The sequence below is a fragment of the Ochotona curzoniae genome, unplaced genomic scaffold, assembly GCF_017591425.1.
Source record: "Ochotona curzoniae isolate NIBS_2020 unplaced genomic scaffold, NIBS_Ocur_1.0 scaffold_3223, whole genome shotgun sequence".
Lineage (NCBI taxonomy): Eukaryota > Metazoa > Chordata > Mammalia > Lagomorpha > Ochotonidae > Ochotona > Ochotona curzoniae.
This window is the reverse complement of record NW_024467108.1, coordinates 7,137,095-7,156,098: the sequence shown is the minus strand read 5'-3', so window position 1 is coordinate 7,156,098 and position 19,004 is coordinate 7,137,095. Positions and strand designations below refer to the sequence as shown.

Sequence of the window (19,004 nt, the reverse complement as noted above, 5' to 3'; positions counted from 1 at the left end):
AAGTCCTATCTGTCCTGGGTTTGCTTTGGTTTTTTTTTTGTTTGTTTGTTTTCAGGCCAGACATGTCTAAGGTTTATTAAGGAGTTTTTATTAAGCAAGCTTGGTGATAATAGAGTATACTAGAAATAGCAAATCACAAGTCCCTATGGCAATCCAACCAATCATAATGCAACCAAACATAACCCCAAGAGGAACAAATGATCATTACCCTTAAGTTCATCCATTAAGCTCAAGACCTACCTCCCAGCTGCCCCAGCAATATAAGATATCCTAAGAGACATGCAACAAATAACCTGGACACACTTACAAACCTGCAGACATTCACCTTTCCCTGGCTTCTCTGCCCACATTCCACTACTGCTAGGCCTCACCTCTCCTGGAACTCCCGACAGCACACAAGCCAGAAATAACATTGCTATATCTACTGTCCCATCTAAGCAGTACACAGGGACCATGCTCAGGGGATTACCTGTCCTGGGTCAGCCAAGAGTCGAGGTGCCAGAGCAATGGGAGTACTTGACCAGAAAGAGAGAGCGTGAGCCCTGCTTCATAAGCCTTTTAAAGGGGCTTGTGAGAGAGTGGTTACACAACAATGCAATACCATCCCCTCTCAGTTGATAGGTGAGTCACAGGTGGGCAGGAGCGAATACCTAGGTGGTGGGGGGAGTGGGAGAAGATGAAATTAACATTCCATTGCTGTTAGGACCCATCTTGAGGACAGAGGGTAGGGGACACAGCCAAATTTCATTTGCCTACTGTCAGTGGGTGCTGGCTGTCACTGCATGCACCCCATAACATTCCCCACTTCTAACACTTGAGTCAAATCATCAGCTCAGTCACATATAGCCCAGAACACTGGCAAGGTCTTGATGGTTAATTTCTGAATACCTGTATTCCGAAGTTCCCACTCATACAAAATAAAAGCATCATGACCGAATGACAGAGTCTTATCTTTAAGGGTACTCCAGTGTATGGAACAGTCCGTTTTTCTTCAGGGTCAGATGTGGCCTTCTTTAGCTGGGAATGATGAATTCAGGGGTTCATTCTAGCCACCTTCACAGCCATGGGGGTGCTCAATATCACCAGGTAAGGTCCTTTTCAGAGAGGTTCTAGGGTTTGTGGGTGATATCTCAACCCACATGCTGTCTCCAAGATGGTACACGGGTGGGGGTTTCATCAGTATCCACTACAGACTGGAGGAGTGACTTCCAAGCTCATGACCCTGAACTAGCTGCCTACCTCACCACATTCCCCCTTAGAGACTTCCCAACCCTTAATTCCAGGGGTTGCTGAGGAACACAAAATCATATCTTCTGTAGATGCTTTCTGCTGATTAGGGGCATAGACCCTGCCTTCCTATCTCATCTAGTTTGTGGATCCATCTCATGAGCAGTCATTGCCAATGGCTATGCCCCCACATGGTCTGCATTCTCACAAGTAGTTGATGGATTCATCTAACTCATGGGAATATGGGGTCCCAAGGCCAGTTTTGAAATTGTACTCTGAGCAGTAAGTCCATCTGAATACATGCAGAACTATACAGCTGAACAGACTCCGAAGGACCTGTCCTGGGTCAGCCAAGAGTCGAAGTGTTAGAACAATGGAAGCATCTGACCAGAAAGAGCTTTTTTTTTAAATTGTTATACAATTTGCTTAAGCATTCTTTGCCTCAATACCCTCATCTCTGAAATAATCACATTAAATATTTAGGACCTAGTGACATTTTAAAGATTTATTCACTCATTTCCAGGGTCAAGTGAGATCTTCCATCCACTGGTTCTCTTCCCAAATGACCATAACAGCCAGGCCTGAGTGAAGCAAAACCAAGAGCCAGAAACCTCATCTGGGTCTTTGATATGATAGCAGTGACCTGAGCACATTGGATCACCTTCATCTGCTGTAACCCAGGACGTGCTTAGCAGGGAGCTGGACCAGATGCAAAGTAGCTGGAACTTACAGGCTGGCATACTAGTGCAACAGGTTAAGCTATCACCACATCCAATTATAAGTACCAATTCAAGTCCCAGCTGCTCCACTTCACGCCCAGCTTCCTGCTAATGTACCTGGGAAGATAAGAGAAGTCCCTGCCATTCACATAGAAGACCAGCTAGGGGGCAGGGTCGGCAGGGGATGTGGTGGGGGCTCCCCTGCTGGACAGCCACTCTCACTGGAAAGCATGAGCTGGGATGTGGGCAGACCAGACTAGGCAGGGCTACAACACCTGTGGACCTCATGTGGCCTAGATCAGGGAAAAGCCAGGTTGGGCTGATTGTTCCTACTGGTGCAAGCATAAATTAGAGTGGGTAAGAGTTGGTTGAGCTTCGCTGCAGCATCAGCTGGCAGAAGCTGGCACTTGGGGCTAAGTCTGTCAAGTTACACTGCAGAACCACCTGGAGAGTGCATAATCCAGGAGTGGGAGTGGCCTAGAAGGGAAATAGTGGGCTTCTCGCTCTTAGGTCACCACTCCCACTAGAGGGCATGAAAACCAGGACAGGGGCTGGGGTGGCTAGACAGAAAGGCACCCAACAGCATGTGTGTGGGCTGGATAGTGGAGCTGGCAATGGTATTCACACACAAGGACCACCAGAGACAGTCTAATCAATCATGCCCGTTTATTGTAATGCAAGCGCAAACTTACAGGGAAGGCAGAAAGGCATCGCTTAACAGTCCTCCCACCCAACAACAGCACTGTAATTGGATAGAAGTCATGTCTCTTTAGACCCTCCAATCATATCATAGGTCACTCATTGTGTACCTACCACCTGCCACATAGGCCAAACAGGCAGAGATCCAGGGATGATCTCCCACACCTCATTAAAGAATGGAAAGCAAACTAGTTTTTATAGGATTTCCCTTGTTTCTCAAATTACCAATTATGTCCACTTGTGGGTGCTGGATGCAAAGATAAAGCTTTGCTGAATGGACACTAAGGGACAGGAAAAAAGGCCATTTCCAGGTGAGGAAGATGGACAAAGAGTCCGCGTTCCTAACTCGCGCCCACTGTAGCACTTTATTCCTGCTGGCCCCGAACCCCGGCACCTCCTGCAGAAGCCGCGCCCGCCGGAGAGCCCACGGGTCACCTTGACGGCCGGAACTTGGCGTGCGGAGTCGCGGTGTCAGCACGCACGGGGAAGGGTTTGGGCGCTGCACCGCGCCGCTTGCCCTTCAGCTCGGTGCTCGGAGGAGAAGTGGCGGCTGCTGTGCGCCCGTGCGGCGGCCGTGTGGAAACCAAGCCCCAAGTGGGAACGGCCTCGCCATGTTGAACTCACGGCAGGGCCGAGTGCCTTTAAAGTTCCTGCCGGATGAGGCCAGGAGCCTGCCCCCACCCAAGCTCACCGACCCGCGGCTGCTGTACTTGGGCTTCATGGGCTACTGCTCCGGCCTGCTGGATAACGCTCTCCGGCGGAGGCCCGTGTCGACAGCCGGTGAGGGCTGCGCGGGCGGGCGCGCGGGCGGGCTGGGGCCGGCTGCACCGGGAGCTCGCCGGAGGCGCCGGCGCCGCTCCCCCTGCGGCCTGGGGCACCCTGACTCAGGGACTTGGGCATCTGGAGAAGGAGGTGCCCCGGCTGGGGGACTTGGGCATCTGGAGGAGCAGGTGCCCCGGCTGGGGGACTTGGGTACCTGGAGGAGCAGGTGCCCCAGCTCGGGGACTTAACCAAGAGCCCCTTGACTCGGTGAAGGACCCGACACCGCTCCCCTCTGGCTTGTTCTGTACACTGTGCAAAACTGCGTGTTGCCACCCACTGCTGACACGCTGCATGAAGCCCTCACACATGATGTGGGGAGGTGTTCCCCGCAAATGAGGGAACAGCCTTCCAGAGAGCTTGAGGCGGCTTCCCCAAGGTCACATGGGCACGTAAGAAGCAGAGCCTGGTTTTAGATGTCCCAGTGTGTGTTGGACACCTGCGCTGCTCAGACTTAACGTGTCCTAGGAGTATTGTTAACACACGGATGCCAGCAGACGGACATCTGGGTAGGGGCCTGTTGTTATTTGCCAGCTTCCACATCCTCCTGCAGCTCTTGATGAGGTGACCACACTCCGAATGGGGTTGCTAAACCAGTGACTGGATTTCTTTATTACTGTGTCACCAGTCTTCTGGCAGAGCCTGGCTAGCCTGATAGTGGCCAGACAGGGAGGTGAGGACTATGGGTTTTCAGAAATAAAAGGGAAGACTTTAACTGCAGTTGTCAGGCATGCCAAGGACTGTCTTCTGGGTCCATGGGGCTATTGGGAGCAAATGGAGGCCAGGGCTTTTGAGTGTGGAAAGGGTTGGTAGGGGAGTGAACTTGCAGGGTTAGGGCATAAGGCTATGGTGGAGATTTTGGTTGATCGTGGCAGCTTGTCCTTTAAGCAGTTAGGAACATTACATGAGATAGATAGGTAGATAGGTAGATAAATAGATAAAATAAAAAGATGTACTTATTTATTTGAAAGGCAGAGTTATAGACCTCTAGACTGGCAGTTGGGCCCGTCCCAAGCCAGGAGCTTCTGCATCTCCCCAGTGGGTTCAGGGACCCACTGCCTGGGCCATCCTCTGCTGCTTTCCCAGCTGCACTAACAGGGAACTGGATTAGAAGTGGAACAAGCAGGATTGAAACCAGGGCCCATGTAGAATAACAGCTGCTGCAGGTAGCAGCTTTACGTACTGTGCTACAGGACCCGCTCCCCTTAAATCTTTTGAAAGCTGGGGGAAAGTACAGGGTGATCACACTTGTGTTTTTTCCTTTTTTTTTTTTTTTTCGTTTATTTGTTAATGTATTTGAAAGAGTAAGGGGCCAGCACAATGGCTTAGCAGGACACTGCAGCACAAGCATTGTAAGTGGGTGCCTGTTCTAGTTCTGGCTGCCACATTTCCAATCCAACTCCCTGCTTATGGCCTGGAAAAGCAGCAGAGGATGATGGCCCAAGTCTTTGGATCCCAGCACCCATGTGGGAGACCCAAAAGAAGCTCCAGGAGTTTGGGGAATATACCAGTGGATGGAAGATTCTCCTTCTCCCTGTATATCTTTCTCTTTGTAAACCTGCCTTTCAAAATAAAAATAAATAAGCCTTTAAAAAGAAAGAGAAGAGAAACGGGTAGTCCACTTGCCACATGGCTACAATTGGACTTGTCCAGGTCATCACCTGAAGTCTGGAATTCCATGCAGATCTTCTGCATGTGCCGTCACATTAGCAGGGTGCTGGATGGGAAGCCCAGCAGCCAAGGGTTCGTTCACCCCATGCTGCAGCGTAGAATATCAGCGTTACAGGCAGCTTAGCACACTATGGACAGCAACGGCCCCTAGACCTGCATTTTATTGTTTAAAATATTTTATTTTATTTGGATAACAGCGTTACAGAGAGGTGGGTGGGGAAAGGTCTTTTCATCTGCTGGTTCACAGTGGCCAGAGCTGGGCTGGCCAGAGCCAGGAGCTTCCTCTGTGTCTCCCATGTGGGTGCTGGAGCCCGAGCACTGGGGCTACCCTCTGCTGCTTTTGCAGGCCATATGCAGGGAGCTGGATCCGAAGTGGAGCAGCTGGGACAGGCGCCCAGGTGGATGCTGGCTCCTAAGTGAGGTTCTGTAGGTAAGACGCCTGACAGAAGATGCTGGGTAGAGTTCCCTTTCCCTCGCTCTTGTGAGGCAGTTTTCCAGAGGTTTCTTCAACACCTGCTGAACTCTTTCAGGGCCAGGCCTGGTGCTACTTACTAGGTATGTGTGGTGAGGAATGCTGACTCTGCTTTTGAGGATCTCCTAGTTAAGACAAACCGGTACAGTCTGTTACTGATCTCTGTGTAGTGAATACATGTAGGTGAGCCTAGGATACTTGGGGAACAAAGGAGCACTAGATGGCAGGACATTCCAGACAAAGTAAAGGTTAGCTAAAATGCGAAGCATGGACCACTTAATCCCATCTCAGTGTTCACAGTTTAGCATTTTGCACCTTTTTGGGAGAGGGAACAGTGTCTGGTGCCTGTGCTGTGGTGTGGTAAGTTAAGCTTTCACCGTATCGGTACTGGTTCCAATCTCGGCTGCTCTACTTCCCATCCAGCTCCCTACTTATGGCCTTGGTAAGCTGTGGAGGAGGCTCAGATTCTTGGGTCCCAATACCCATGTGAAGGACCTGAAAGAAACTCCAGGCTCCTCGCTTCTTTTTTTTTTTTTTTTCAAAGACTTATTTTATTTCATTGGAAAGTCAGATATACAAAGAGGAGGAGAGACAGAGAGGAAGATCTTCCGTCCGATGATTCGCTCCCCAGGTGGCCGCAGTGGCCAGTGTTGCGCCGATCTGAAGTCAGGAGCCAGGAACCTCCTCCAGGTCTCCCACATGGGTGCAGGTTCCCAAGGCTTTGGGCTGCCCTCGACTACTTTCCCAGGCCGTGGATGTTCTGGAGCTGAGTCCTTTTCTGTGAGGAGTATACCTGTCAGGGGCAGCATAGTGAGAACGTGGGTCTGTGAGTAGCCCCATGGCACACAGGAGAACCTGGCTTGCTCTGGCTTGCTGTATGGCAGCCCAATAGGGCAGTCAGAGACTGCTAGGGGATAAGGGAGAATGAAAAAGAGCCTGGTCCGTGGCCAGTCTCAGATGGAGTGATAGCTGCATTTTTATTGTTTGCATTTTCCAAAGTCATTTTGTTGTCTTGGTTTAAATATGCTACTGTAAGAATAGTGTAAGTTGGAGCTGGTGCGATAGCATAGTGGTTAAGGTCCTCGCCTTGAATGTGCCTGGATTCCATTTGGGCACCAGTTCTAATCCTGGAAGCCCCACTTCCCATCCAGGTCCCTGCCTGTGGCCTGGGAAAGCAGTCAAGCACGGCCCAAGACTCTGGGACCCTGCATCTGCAGGGGAGACCTAGAGGAGGCTCCAGGCTTCGGACCGGCATAGCACCAACCGTTGTGCTCACTTTGGGAGTGAAACATCGGACGGAAGATCTTCCTCTCTGTCTCTCCTCTCTGTATATCCACCTTTCCAATAAAAATAAATAAATCTTTAAAAAAAAAAAAAAGGAATAGTGTAGGTTTGTTTGTGTTCTGGAAGTAGTAAACTGGCTTTCCCAGGGGCATTTATTCTCATTTAAATATGTATTAAATGGTGCAGACTGGTATACAAAGATGGATCAAACAGTGGTTTAACCTGATGGTGGTGATAGAAATAGACTTATGTGGAAAGTTAGAGAGTAAGTTTAACTCCAGGAGTAACCTTGGAAGACTTCTCAGAGGGGGTGCTTAGTGGGTCCAGAAGGATGAGAAGGTCACCAGGCACAGAAATCACCAGTGCGTGGTATTTAGCAACAGGGAAGTCTGCGGGAGCAAGCAAATGTAGTTCAGTACTGCTTGAGTACTGTGTGCACATCAGACAATGTGAGAAGGTGGAGGTGGGAGAGTGGGTTCAAGGAGAGCTCGTAGGTCGTAGTCAGGATTGCACTGATTTCAGAACACTCTTTTCTGACATGATTGAATAGCAGAAGCAGGACTCAGTAAGATTCCCGTAGGGGCAGGGTGAAAACTGAGCTCAAGGTAAGGTGACCGGTGAAGGAGGCCTGCCGTGTAAGTGATGCAGTTCCTCAGTTGAGGAAAGGAAGTGTAAAGTTGAATTGTCACGACTCCGCAATTAGATATGAGGAAAGAGGGAAGACAAAATGTCGATTACTTTGCTAATGACTAAAATTTCTTGCTGAATGATCCTCATATTTTCTGAAATTGGAGAAACATGTCTGAACAGGAAGGAAATGAGTTTGAATTGGAGTATTCAGGTAAACATGTCTGTCAAACCTCTGGGTATGTGTTACTCAGTGTGGGGTCTGGGTTGGACCTAGTTTTAAATCATCAGCACATGGACAGCAGTTAAAACTACAATGATAAATGAGTTGTGCAAAGAGAGGGGATAGGCAGTTAGTGCAGGTGTTAAGATGCTGTTTGGGGGCTGGCATGGGTAGGCTGCCTCCTTCAGTGCTGGCATCTCATATGAGTGATGGTTCAAGTCCCAGCTGCACCTCTTATGATCCAGCTCACTTCAGTGTGCCTGGGAAAGCAGTGGAAGATGGCCAAAGTGCTTGGGCTCATACCATGCTTGTGTGGAATGTGGATGAGTTCCAAGTCTTTGTCTTTGGCCTGGCCTAGCCTTGCCATTACGGCCGATGGGGGAGTGAACCAGTGAATGGAAGATTCTCTCTGCTTCCCTCTTTCTCTGTAATTCTGCCTTGAAACAAATGAATAAAATCTTGTTTTTAAAAGATTTTTTTAGGATTTATTTATTTTTATAAGAAAGGCAGATATACATAGAGAAGGAAATAGAAGAGAAAGATCCGTGTACTGGTTCACTCCCCAAGTGGAATAGGGAGTGAACCAGCAGAAAAGAGATCTCTGACTCTTTCTCCATCTGTTTGCCTTTCAAATAAACAAAATTTCATAAACAAAACATAAAGTCTTGTGTTCTATTAAAAGTTATGTTGCCAGTTTTAATTTCTGCTTTTCAGAATTGACAGAATTCTTTAAAAGATATAGGATGTTTCAATGTTAAAGGTTAAGGATGTTTAGGAAAACTAGTTTTGTTTGTTTAAGATTTATTTTTGTTTTATTTTACATTTTAGATGTTTTTAATTGGAGAGTCAGATTTATATAGAAGAAGAGAAAGATCCATCCACTGATTCACTTCCCAAGTGGCCACAATAGCTAGAGCTGAGCCAATCCAAAGCCAGGAGCTTCTTCCAGGTCTCCCACATGAGTGCAGGGTCCCAAGGCTTTGGGCCGTCCTCGACTGCTTTCCCAGGCCACAAGGCAGGGAGCTAGATTGGAATTGGAGCAGCTAGGTCATGAACCTATACCCGTATGGGATCCTGGCTGATACAAGGCAAGGATTTAGCCACTAGGCTACTGTGCTGGGACAAAGATTAATTTTATTTTTATTTGAAAGGCAGAACTACCCAGAGAGAAGGAAACAGAGAGCGAGAGATCTTCCATTCACTGCTTCACTCCCCACATGACCACAATGATCATAGCTGAGCAATCCGAAATCAAGAGCCTGGAGCTTCTTACAGGTCTCCCACATGGTTGCAGGAGCCCAGGTCTTGCACCATCCTCTGCTACTTTCTCAGGCCGTATGCAGGGAATTGGATCAGAAGTGGAGCAAGTGGGACATGAATCGGCACCCATATTGGATGCCAGCACCATGGGTAGAGACTTAGCATACTAAGCCATGGCACCAAACCAGCTGTTTTTAAATGAAAGAGTATTGGAGAAATACTATAGCAATAGCAATAAGTTGTGTCTGAAGTGTAAAAATGCAGTTCTTAATACACATTGACTGAATTTGTTTTCTTTGGGGTTTGTCATTTGAATTTCAGGTTTGCATCGCCAGCTTCTGTATGTGACTTCCTTTATTTTTGCTGGCTATTATCTTTTAAAGCGTCAAGACTATATGTATGCTGTGAGGGACCGTGACATGTTTGGGTATGTGAATTCACATCCAGAAGATTTTCCTGAAAAAGGTAATTCAAGTTATTATAAAAACCCTGTATCCTCACTCTGTACTCTTTCCCCTGTCTGATCTTGGCTATGCCGATGGCTTCAGGACTTATATATGTCCTGTTGATGCCCCCATTTTGTTTGTGAATGGGAATTCCGTTGAATTCCTCTGCCCAGTATCTGACTGAGTTATCTCTGTGACTCTTGGACAGGAAACAAAATCCAAGTGCTCTCTGCCTTCCCGCCCCATATGCTCATCTTTGTTTTACTTCCATGAAGGGCAGGCACTGCTGTCCCCTGCACACCCAAGCCAGACACCTAGGCGTCATCTCCAAGTCTTTCACTCTCTGCTAGTCATCAAGCTGTATAAACTTTATTTCCTAACTATTTCTTAACTTTGAAATCTGTCTCTCCCCCTTCTACTCTACTGTGGTTCAAATAGAATCTGTCAGACTAGTCGTATGCTAACAGCAAATCTGCTCAAATCTCTTTGGCAAAAATACCCATACAATTTTTTAAGGGTTTCTTATCTATAGGAGAAAATCCAGACTCCTTCAGATGGCTCCTCTCTCCAGGCTGAGTTGATGCCTTGTATATTTGTCTACTGTGTTTTCTGCCTGTGTCTGTGCCCCTCCCTGGACTGGAGCTTCATTTTTGCTCCCCTGCCCTCAAGCACAGAGCTTGCACAGAGTAGACACTGGTGGGTAGCCGCTGACCCGAGCTGCACGGAACCTGCCGCATCTCCCGTCACTTGCCTCTTGCCTTGCGAAGTGCCTGTCTGAGCCTACGCTGTATGATTTGGCATGTGTTAGACTTTGTTTCTCGTATGTTCTTGCCTCTCTTTCCATTCTGTCCACATATTCCTGCTCAGAATGAATCATCTCAGTGAAGCCTTTGCTCAGCATCAGATGGAAATTTCCTCAGCACACGAATCTCTATTCAATTATCAATATCACACATACATACAAACACAGATGTACACATAGGATATGTAAGCTCTTTGTGAACTGGTAGTTTAATTTGCTAAATTTTTTCTCCCTAGGAGCTATACAGTATCATACAAATCCATATTAAATATATAAATGAGTCAATAAATGAATGTAGGACATTTTTTAACTTGTTAATATGTAAAAAGGTTTTATGTTGCTGCATTTTCCTAGTCATAAATTTGTAATATACTAAGTACTTAAATTTTATTACATTAAATTTCTCTAAGGTCTATTTGGCGCTAAAATTTTTTATTCCATTTAAGATTCCTGTGACCTTTAGTCACATTTCTGATATTTAGCATGGGTCAAATGATTCTGATTTTTTTTTTTTTTTTTGCCAACGAAAAACTTAAAGACTAGTTCAAAGCTGCGGCTATGGGATGTGTCAGGAATAGGAGATACTCAGAAACATGGCTTGTTAGAGATGGAGGGAATCTTGGAAGTACTGTGAGACCCACCAGCTGAGCAGTCCTCATCCCAACTCTGGCTTTTTCTGAGAAGTAGATCCATTGGTTCCCTGTCAGGAGGAACACGTGGAACTGCAGGACTCTTTCTGTTTCTGAGCAGCAGGATCCTGACAGATGTGCTAGGAGGGCAGGGCCATGGCGAGCTTAGCCACGTCAGTCATTGGGCTCTTGTACTGACCTGTCCCATGACCCTTTTATCCAGGATACGCCTAGCAACACCTTGCCTCTCCTGGCAGCCATCTGGACATCACCACAGATGTCTGCAGTTACCCTGTATTCAGTGAAATAGTCTCTCAATGGTTGCCAAATCGTAGTCGAGTACAAGAAAATAAGGGGTTTGTCTTCATCATTTGGGCTGCTGTACCTGTAGACCTTTAGATCAGGTTATCTGAACAGTAGACATCTGTAGCTCACAGCTCTGGAGACAAGTCCAAGATCAAGACATGAACAGGTGCCAGTTGATTCAGTATCTGTTGAGGGCTCATTCTGCTTCAAGGTGACTCCTCTGTGCATCGTCCAGTGGTAGGAGAGAAAGGTCAGGCTTCTTCCAGCCTCTTTCTTAAAGGGACTAACCCCGTTCGTGAGGACTCACCTTTGCATACCATCACAGAGGGAATTACCAATCTGGGGAACACAAACATTTAGACCAAGCAGAGTTTCTATCAATAAAATTATTGAATGTTAAGTTTTTGTAATGAAATTCAGTTTTTGAAACAAAATTAATCCTTTGTGATCTCTTCCTTTCATAGACAAGAAAACCTATGGTGAAATTCTTGAGGAATTCCATCCTATACGCTGAACTCTTCAAAGTGCTTGCTGCAGGTTCACTGATAACCAGCTACTTCTGAGTTTTATGGAATGTTAATGTATATGTTAACACCTCTAATTAAAGTGGTTGTGAGTACTCTGACTCCTTTTTTTGTCTTAAGAAAAACAGCGCATCAGAAAATGGTCTGGTTTGGCTGGGCATAACAGCACAGGTTAAGCTGCCTCCTATGACCCCCACATGCCTTATTGAAATGCCCGGCGTGATAGCCTAGTGGCTAAAATTCCTGGTATCCCATATGGATGCCAGTTCTAATCCCAGCGGCCCCACTTCCCATCCAGCTCCCTGCCTGTGGCCTAGGAAAGCAGTCGAGGATGGCCCAGAGCCTTGGGGCCCTGCACCTGTGTGGGAGACCCAGAAGAAGCTCCTGGCTCCTGGCTCCTGGCTTCAGTTCTGCGTAGCACCGGCCGTCGCAGTCACTTGGAGAGTGAATCATGAGAGGAAAGGTCGTCCTCTTTATCTCTTCTCCTTTCTGTATCTGACTTTGCAATAAAAATGAGTAAATCTTTAAAAAAGAAAAAAGAAATGCCAGTTCAAGTCTAATCTACCCTACTTACTATCTTGTTCCCTGCTAATGTGCCTGGGAGGCAGGAGATGGTGGCCCAAGTGCTTGGGTCCCTGTACTCATGTAGGAGATCCGGATAGAAGTCTTACGGAAAAAAAAAAAATGTGGGGCCAGCACAGTTGTTCAACAGGCTAGTCCTCAGCCTGCCAGCACTGGCATTCCACATGGGCACTGTTTCTAGTCTTGGCTACTTCACTTTCTGTCTGGAAAAGCAGCAGATATACCTCAAGGCCTTGTTCCTGCACCTGCGAGGGAGACCCAGAAGAAGCTCCTGCTTTTCAGACTGGCTTAGTTCCAGCTGTTGTGGCCATTTGGGGAATGAACCAACAAATGAAAGATTATTCTCTCTATTTCTTTGTGTAAATCTGCCTTTCAAATACAAAATAAATATTTAAAAATTTTAAAAGAAGGCCCAGCGCAATGCCTCTGGCTAAATCCTCACCTTGCAAGTGCCAGAATCCCATACGGGCTCCAGTTCATCTCCCGGCTGCTCCTCTTCCATCCAGGTCCCTACTTATGGCCTGGGAAAGCAGTGGAGGATGGCTCCAAGCCTTGGGACCCTGCATGCATGTGGGAGACTTGGAAGAAGCTCTTGGCTTCACATTGGCTCAGCTCTGGGTGTTAGCTCCAGATGTCTCTTCTCTCCAAAAATCTGATACGCCTTTCCAATAAAAATAAATAAATCTTAAAAAAGAAAATGTGTAGTTTCTGTTTTTCCAGTTTTAAGAAGACATCTGAAAAATTTTTAAATGGAGTTTACTTCGGAGTTGGATGTCAAATCTTGAGGGTCAAATCTGGTTCATTGCCAGTGAAGTGTGATTGGCGTGCAGCCATGCTCATTTGTATGTTGTTTGTGACTGCTTTCAAGCCACAACAACCAAGTTGAATAGACATGATAGACTCATTATGACCTGTAAATCCTAAAATTGTTCATATCTGACCTTTTACAGGAAAAGATAGCATGTTCCCATTCTTGTGCAAGCAAATACAAAGCCAGATGATGGAGGGTTCTGTAAGTGATGCAGAATAATTTTGACTGAGTCCTAAAGACATTGAAAGGTCAACACAAGGATTTACTGGGAATAACATGGTCCAATTTTTATTTCTGAGCTCTCTGCAACTCTATAGAGGGTGATGGGAAGAGGACAACTTAAGTCAGAGCAAAACTCTGATATAAAGGTCTTTGCTGTTAGAGCAAGCAGATGGACTTGGTAGCTGTCATAGTTTATAGTGGAACTTGTATGAACGGGAAAGACCATGCCAGACCAGAATGAGTTTGTTCCCTATGGTTTTCATCAAATCCAGATGCTTGCCCCCCAAATTTTTGTTTTCAAATTGATTTTAAAGTGGAATCCATTTTTGGAGGTTAATGAAATTGTTTGTCTATACAGAATTTGAGGTTGGTTGACATTGTGAACCATAAGCAGATTGTTTCTGGGGGAAATAAAATGTACTCTATTTTTGAAGGTTTATTTAATTAGTTAAAAGATAAATGATGGGGAGAGAGTTTGAGATCTACCCATTGGTTCACACCCCAGATGGCTGCAACAGCTGAACTGGGCTAGGATAAAGCCAGGAACCAAGAACTCCATCCTGGTCTCTCACGTGGGTGATGGGGGCCCAGATACTTGGTTTATCTGCTGCCTTCCCAGGTGCAATATCACAAAGCTGGACTAAAAACAGTGGCCAGGATGCTAACCAGGAACTTGGATGGGAGAATATGCATGTCCCATGCCCCACTATGCCACCCACCTTCCCCAATCTGTTCTCTTGATAACTGCTTATAAAACGTGAAATCGTGTTAGAGATAAGTGCTTTAGAAATAAAGAGATATACAAATACAAGCAAATTTTTTTTATTGGTTCTGCAATAAATAGGCTTCAAATTCACCTGTGCTTCTCATCTGTGGTCAGCAGATACAATAGGGTGAAACACTCATTCCAAGGGACTCTACTCCCTGTTAGTTCTGAAGAGCAAAAACAAGGGCTGGAACAAATACATGAATGAGTAGGGAGAAAACTCAGCCTGTTAGCTCTCACACGCCAGGTGCTTCTCATCATCTTTAATATCTGTAACAATATGAGGTAGATAATATCCTCATTCTACAAATGAGGGAATTTAGGCTCTGAGGGTTTTACTTTTTGCCCAAGGTTCCACAGTGAATGATTGCCAAGAAGAGGGATGTGAGTTTTGGTCACAAACTAACACCTATGTTCTTGACCATATCAGAAGATAGGTAACTTGTCCCACATGAGCCACCTGTAAGGTTTGAACAGCACGTAACTCCCCAAACCTAAGAAGCTCCAAAGCTTTAGGTAATAGATAAACAGTTTGTTGGTAAGGTCGGAGGTTTCATCCAGTTGTGTCTGAAGCTGGGGCCTTAGGGAAATGATTGGATTTTATAAAGCCAATGAGGTGGTGCCCAGGAATTCAACTGTGATGGCATTATGAGACCACAGAGAACAGATGAGTCTCCTTGTTCCTTCTTCCTGGTTAGCCGTGTAATATCCCTCCACCAAGCTCTGGCTGCTCCAGATGTTGAACCACTTGGCCTGTGATTCTCCCATCCATCTTGGCCTGTGATTCTCCAAACCACAAACCTTCCTTCTGAAGACGCTCCTATCAGGTATTTTTATAGAAAGTGATGAAAGCTGACTACTGTACCATCCCAAGCCCATAAGAGGAGCAAGGGAGTTATGAATAGCAACATCCTAAAGGTGAGCCAGTGACTAGAGTCTGCAAATTAGTGTGCAGAGGCAGGTAGGGAAGCAGATCAGAGACCAAAGTTGCTTGACTTCACTTCCTGCTGCAGGCCTAGGCTTTTCTGATCTCGTTGTCAGAGCTAGCAAACAGCTGCATGTCCTTCGTAGAGTCCGTCTTCTATTGCATAGATGAAGTCCAACAACCAGGGTGTCCTCCCATGCCTATCAAATAAAGAAGAAAGTTTAAAAAAAATTTTTTTTTTCTAGAACACGCAGTGGTTCAGCCCTATAAGGAAAATCCTAGGTAATTCAAGTTGGAATAACTAATCTGTTTCCTTACATTTTGCTAAAGGAAGCTGAGCTGCAGGGAATAAGTTTTCTGAAGTCCTAATAGAGGTCAAGGGCAGGGTCAGAGCAAGAACCCAGCCGTTTCAGTAATGCAACCCCCAAGAGAAATGGTCTAGTTAGGGCGTGCTGGGGCTTTTTGAGGGGGAGTTACTGCACTCTGCAAGCTGGTTAGTCAGGCAGTGTCATCCCCAAATCCCACCCCCAGCCGAAGCTGCAGAATCTCAAGGCTCTGGGCAAATAAAATGTCAGCTAGGACAGCAGAAAAGGGTGGGACACAAGATGATTCCTGTGACAATTGTTTCGTTTACTGCTATTGTTAATATTTAATGAAGAAACTGAAACCCACACAAGAAAAGTGCCCCCTCCAAGTCCTCATGCACAGCCGAACTCAGGAAGAGCCTCTGGAAGGCACCCCAGGAAGCCTCAAGGGGAAAGGAGAGCAGGCTGGCAGATGGCCACTAAGGTTTGATGTTAAAGGGAAAATGGCTGAGAATGAATCCGGAGCAGAACTCTGTCAGCTTTGTGTCTAGGAGCCACAGACACATTACGATGGAAACACTGGGGTAGAGATAAGTGTGACAAAATCAGGACTAGTATTGTTTCATCTTACTGTGTGTCTTCTGGTGAGTCATTTCACCTCTCTGGCTTTCACTTCCTTACTATGAGCCAAGAAGGCTAACCTTACCCTTCATACCTACATCAGGTGGTTGAGATGCCAGTGCATGTGGGTGTAACTTATTCTTGAAGAACACAATTGGTCATTAGCACAGGGTCAAAACTGGCAGCTGCCGTAGCCTAGTTTCTCACAATCTGTCCACGCGTGACAGAGCTAGGTCTGCTTCCCACAGCCCCTTGCTGTTCTAGCTTGCTGCCCTTCCACACCTCTCTGTGCATGGACATAGAGGAGCAGACTCTAACACACATGTGCACACACAACAGGGCTTCTCAGTAGGCAAGCATGCACACTTGGATGTACCTGGGCCAGATTAGAGTCCCATGCTCCCTTGGCCTTCCCACTGATTGACTGCAGCTTAGCATGGCCTGCCAGGGGCACCAGGCAGCCTCACCTAAAGACCTCCGTGTGCTAGGTTTATATACTTTCCAGTGTTCTATTTCTTGAAAAAAATGTTGAAAAGAACAACCACTCACAATTCAAATAGTGCACCTAAGAAGATACACATGCCTTGGGTAAGTCTTCATTTGTTTAAAAAAAAAAAAAATCTTTGTGGGATTATTAGGTAAAGATTAAATTGCAAGTACTTAGTGGCGGTGCTGGTACTCTGCTCTCAAATGAAAGCTTCTAGGCGTAGAAGGGGCATGTGCCCTGATGTAAGACAGTTACAGTCTGGCTCAGCTCCGCAGAGGTTCCATTCCTTTGATCAGATTCATAATGAAGTCGGGAGAACACATTTATTCAACAAACATACACATAGTCATTAATAAATGCACATGTGCACAAACATGTTTTTTGCACATCCACAGGCCACTTTTTGTCTGTAATAGTTTACTTCTATTACCACCTCTGGGTCAGAAGATAGAAAGGTAGGCTCAGTCGTGGGCCCTCCCAGGTAGTAATCCCAAAACACGAGGGTCACTGAAAGCCAAGCTGCCCATCATGCACTGAGATGGACCAACATTCCCTCTCCTCCCCTGTAATGTCCCTTGGTGGACTCAGACACCCACTAGCATGGTCACCGTTACCTTCCCTAGAGTCCAAGGCCTACAGGACCTGTCCCGTCATTTCCTGGTATTTCCTCGTCACCTCCTGTGCTTTCAAAGTGAGATGGGTGAGGATGTGATGGAGGCTGGAGAAGTGCAGATGGAACTGGGCTTCCAGGTCCAGCTCCCCTGAGATCCTCTCCTCCTCAGCCTCCTCCGTCTCAGCAGCTTCATTCTCAGCCTCTTCCACTTCGCCACCTGCCACCTTGGCCTGCCACTCCTCCCGGGGCAGCAACCCATGGTCCACATCCACACAGATGGCCTTGAGCATGGTGAAGTAGGTGTAGAGATCAGGGGCCCCCGTCTGTGCTCGGCCCCCAGGCCCATTCAGCTGTACGTCACGCAGAAGGCTGGGGATCATCACCACTTGTTCCATGTTGTGCACCACAGCCGAGTAGCGGTCCATGACAGTCAACAGGCAGTTCTTGGGGTAGCGCTTTGTGAGCACCTGCATGGCTGCTCCCTCTGACAGGCTGAGATCAAGAGACTGCCCCAGCACTATTTCTAGGCTCTGGAGCTGACGACAAATTGATAGGATGCCAAGGCCCAGTTGTTGGGTCAACGCAGCTCTGTTTTGAGCCAATCCCAGAGCTTGGGCCCCAGCGTCTATATCAGGTGATTGTCTGCCCAGGGACAGACCTGGCAGCCTTTGCTTGTCATTTCGGTTCTACATGACAGCCTGAGTGAGAGCCTAGCTCTTCCTTCAGCAGCTGGTGGAGCCAGTTAGAGGGAAGCTTTTCCAAACTTCAACAATTGGGCCATTGACCTGAAGGCAATAAGGTCATTTAAGACTAAGCTGCCTCTTTGCTGCCTGCTTGGGGTAGTCTTTTTTATTTATTTTTAAAAATTTATTTGAAAGGAGAGGTTAGAGAGTATGGGGGAGAAAGAGAAATCTTTCATTCACTGTGTCATTCCCCAATGGCCAGGGCTGAACCAGGCTAAAGACAGAAACCTAAAATGCCAAGTGGTCTCCCATGTGTGTGTGGCAGGGTCCCAAGCACTTCATGTTCCACTGCTTTTCCCAGGCATGTTAGTAGGGAGCTGGATTGGAAGTGGAGCAGCTAGGGTTCAACTGGCACTCATATGCAATACAAGTGTCAGGTGGTGACTTGATACACTGCACTACAATACCAGCCTCTAGGCATAGCCTCTTTTAAAAAAGATTTTGTTTATTTCTAATGGCAAGTCAGATATACAGAGAGGAGAAGAGACAGAGAGGAAGATCTTCCATCTCTGGTTCACTCCCCAAGTGGACGCTTTGGCAAAAGCTGAGCTGTTCCGAAGCCAGGAACCAGGAGCCTCTTCTGGGTCTCCCAAGCAAGTTCAGGGTCCCAAAGCCTCAAGCTGTCCTTGACTGCTCTTCCAAGCCACAAGCAGGGAGCTGGATGGGAAGCGGGGCTGCCAGGATTGGAACTAGCACCCATATAGGATCCCAACATGTGCAAGATGAAGACTTTAGTCACTAAGGCTACCATGCCAGGCCCTACGCATAGTCTCTTAATACACAGCTCAATTCTTCCATCTAGGGTGCCTCAGGTATAGAATGAGCAAGGGAGGAGAGTCGCCAGTGTGGCATAGGGCAAAGAGCACTGAAGTGGAACAAGGAGCTCAGAAGTGCTTACGCCATGCTCTTGAGACAGTCTTCATCACAAGGGGTGCTGATTCACTACCACTACTTTTTTTTAAAGATTTATTTTATTTTTATTGGAAAGGCAGATATGTAGAGAGAGACAGAGAAAAATCCTCCATCCACTGGTTCACTCCCCAAGTTGCTGCGATGGCTGGAGCTGAGCCAATCTGAAGCCAGGAGCTTCTTCTGGGTCTCCCATGCAGGTACAAGGTCCCAAGGCCTTGGGCTGTCCTCTACTGCTATCCCAGGCCACAGGCAGGGAGCTGGATGGGAAGTAGAACAGCCCAGATATAAACAGGTGCTCATATGGGATCC

At 46.9% G+C, this 19,004-nt stretch overlaps 2 protein-coding genes across 3 annotated transcripts; one reads left to right on the top strand and one right to left on the bottom strand.

Moving 5' to 3' along the window:
- The first annotated feature begins 3,158 nt into the window (after positions 1-3,158).
- On the top strand, positions 3,159-11,803 carry NDUFC2 (NADH:ubiquinone oxidoreductase subunit C2). Of its 2 annotated transcripts, none has more exons than XM_040964270.1 (3): positions 3,159-3,425; positions 9,323-9,466; positions 11,649-11,803. In XM_040964270.1, the coding sequence occupies exons 1-3, from the start codon at positions 3,257-3,259 to the stop codon at positions 11,696-11,698; spliced, it is 363 nt and encodes a 120-aa protein (XP_040820204.1). In that variant the 5' UTR covers positions 3,159-3,256; the 3' UTR covers positions 11,699-11,803. The 2 variants fall into 2 exon arrangements, with proteins under 2 accessions (XP_040820204.1, XP_040820203.1); XM_040964269.1 differs by having other exon boundaries at positions 3,167-3,425; positions 9,392-9,466.
- A 2,631-nt stretch (positions 11,804-14,434) lies between these two features.
- Positions 14,435-17,530, bottom strand: LOC121145465 (thyroid hormone responsive). The gene is made up of 2 exons (XM_040964319.1): positions 17,042-17,530; positions 14,435-15,186 (listed from the first exon to the last, which is right to left on the bottom strand). Exon 1 carries the CDS (start codon positions 17,511-17,513, stop codon positions 17,061-17,063), a length of 453 nt encoding a protein of 150 aa, XP_040820253.1. The 5' UTR covers positions 17,514-17,530; the 3' UTR covers positions 14,435-15,186; positions 17,042-17,060.
- Between the last annotated feature and the right edge of the window lie 1,474 nt (positions 17,531-19,004).

Excerpts from the sequence above, each read along its gene's own strand:
- NDUFC2 (XM_040964270.1), top strand. The coding sequence starts at position 3,257 with ATGTTGAACTCACGGCAGGGCCGAGTGCCTTTAAAGTTCCTGCCGGAT. Across the intron at positions 3,426-9,322 it reads GAGGCCCGTGTCGACAGCCG|GTTTGCATCGCCAGCTTCTG; the intron begins GTGAGGGCTGCG and ends TTTGAATTTCAG. Across the intron at positions 9,467-11,648 it reads AGAAGATTTTCCTGAAAAAG|ACAAGAAAACCTATGGTGAA; the intron begins GTAATTCAAGTT and ends TTCCTTTCATAG.
- LOC121145465 (XM_040964319.1), bottom strand. The coding sequence starts at position 17,513 with ATGCAGGTGCTCACAAAGCGCTACCCCAAGAACTGCCTGTTGACTGTC.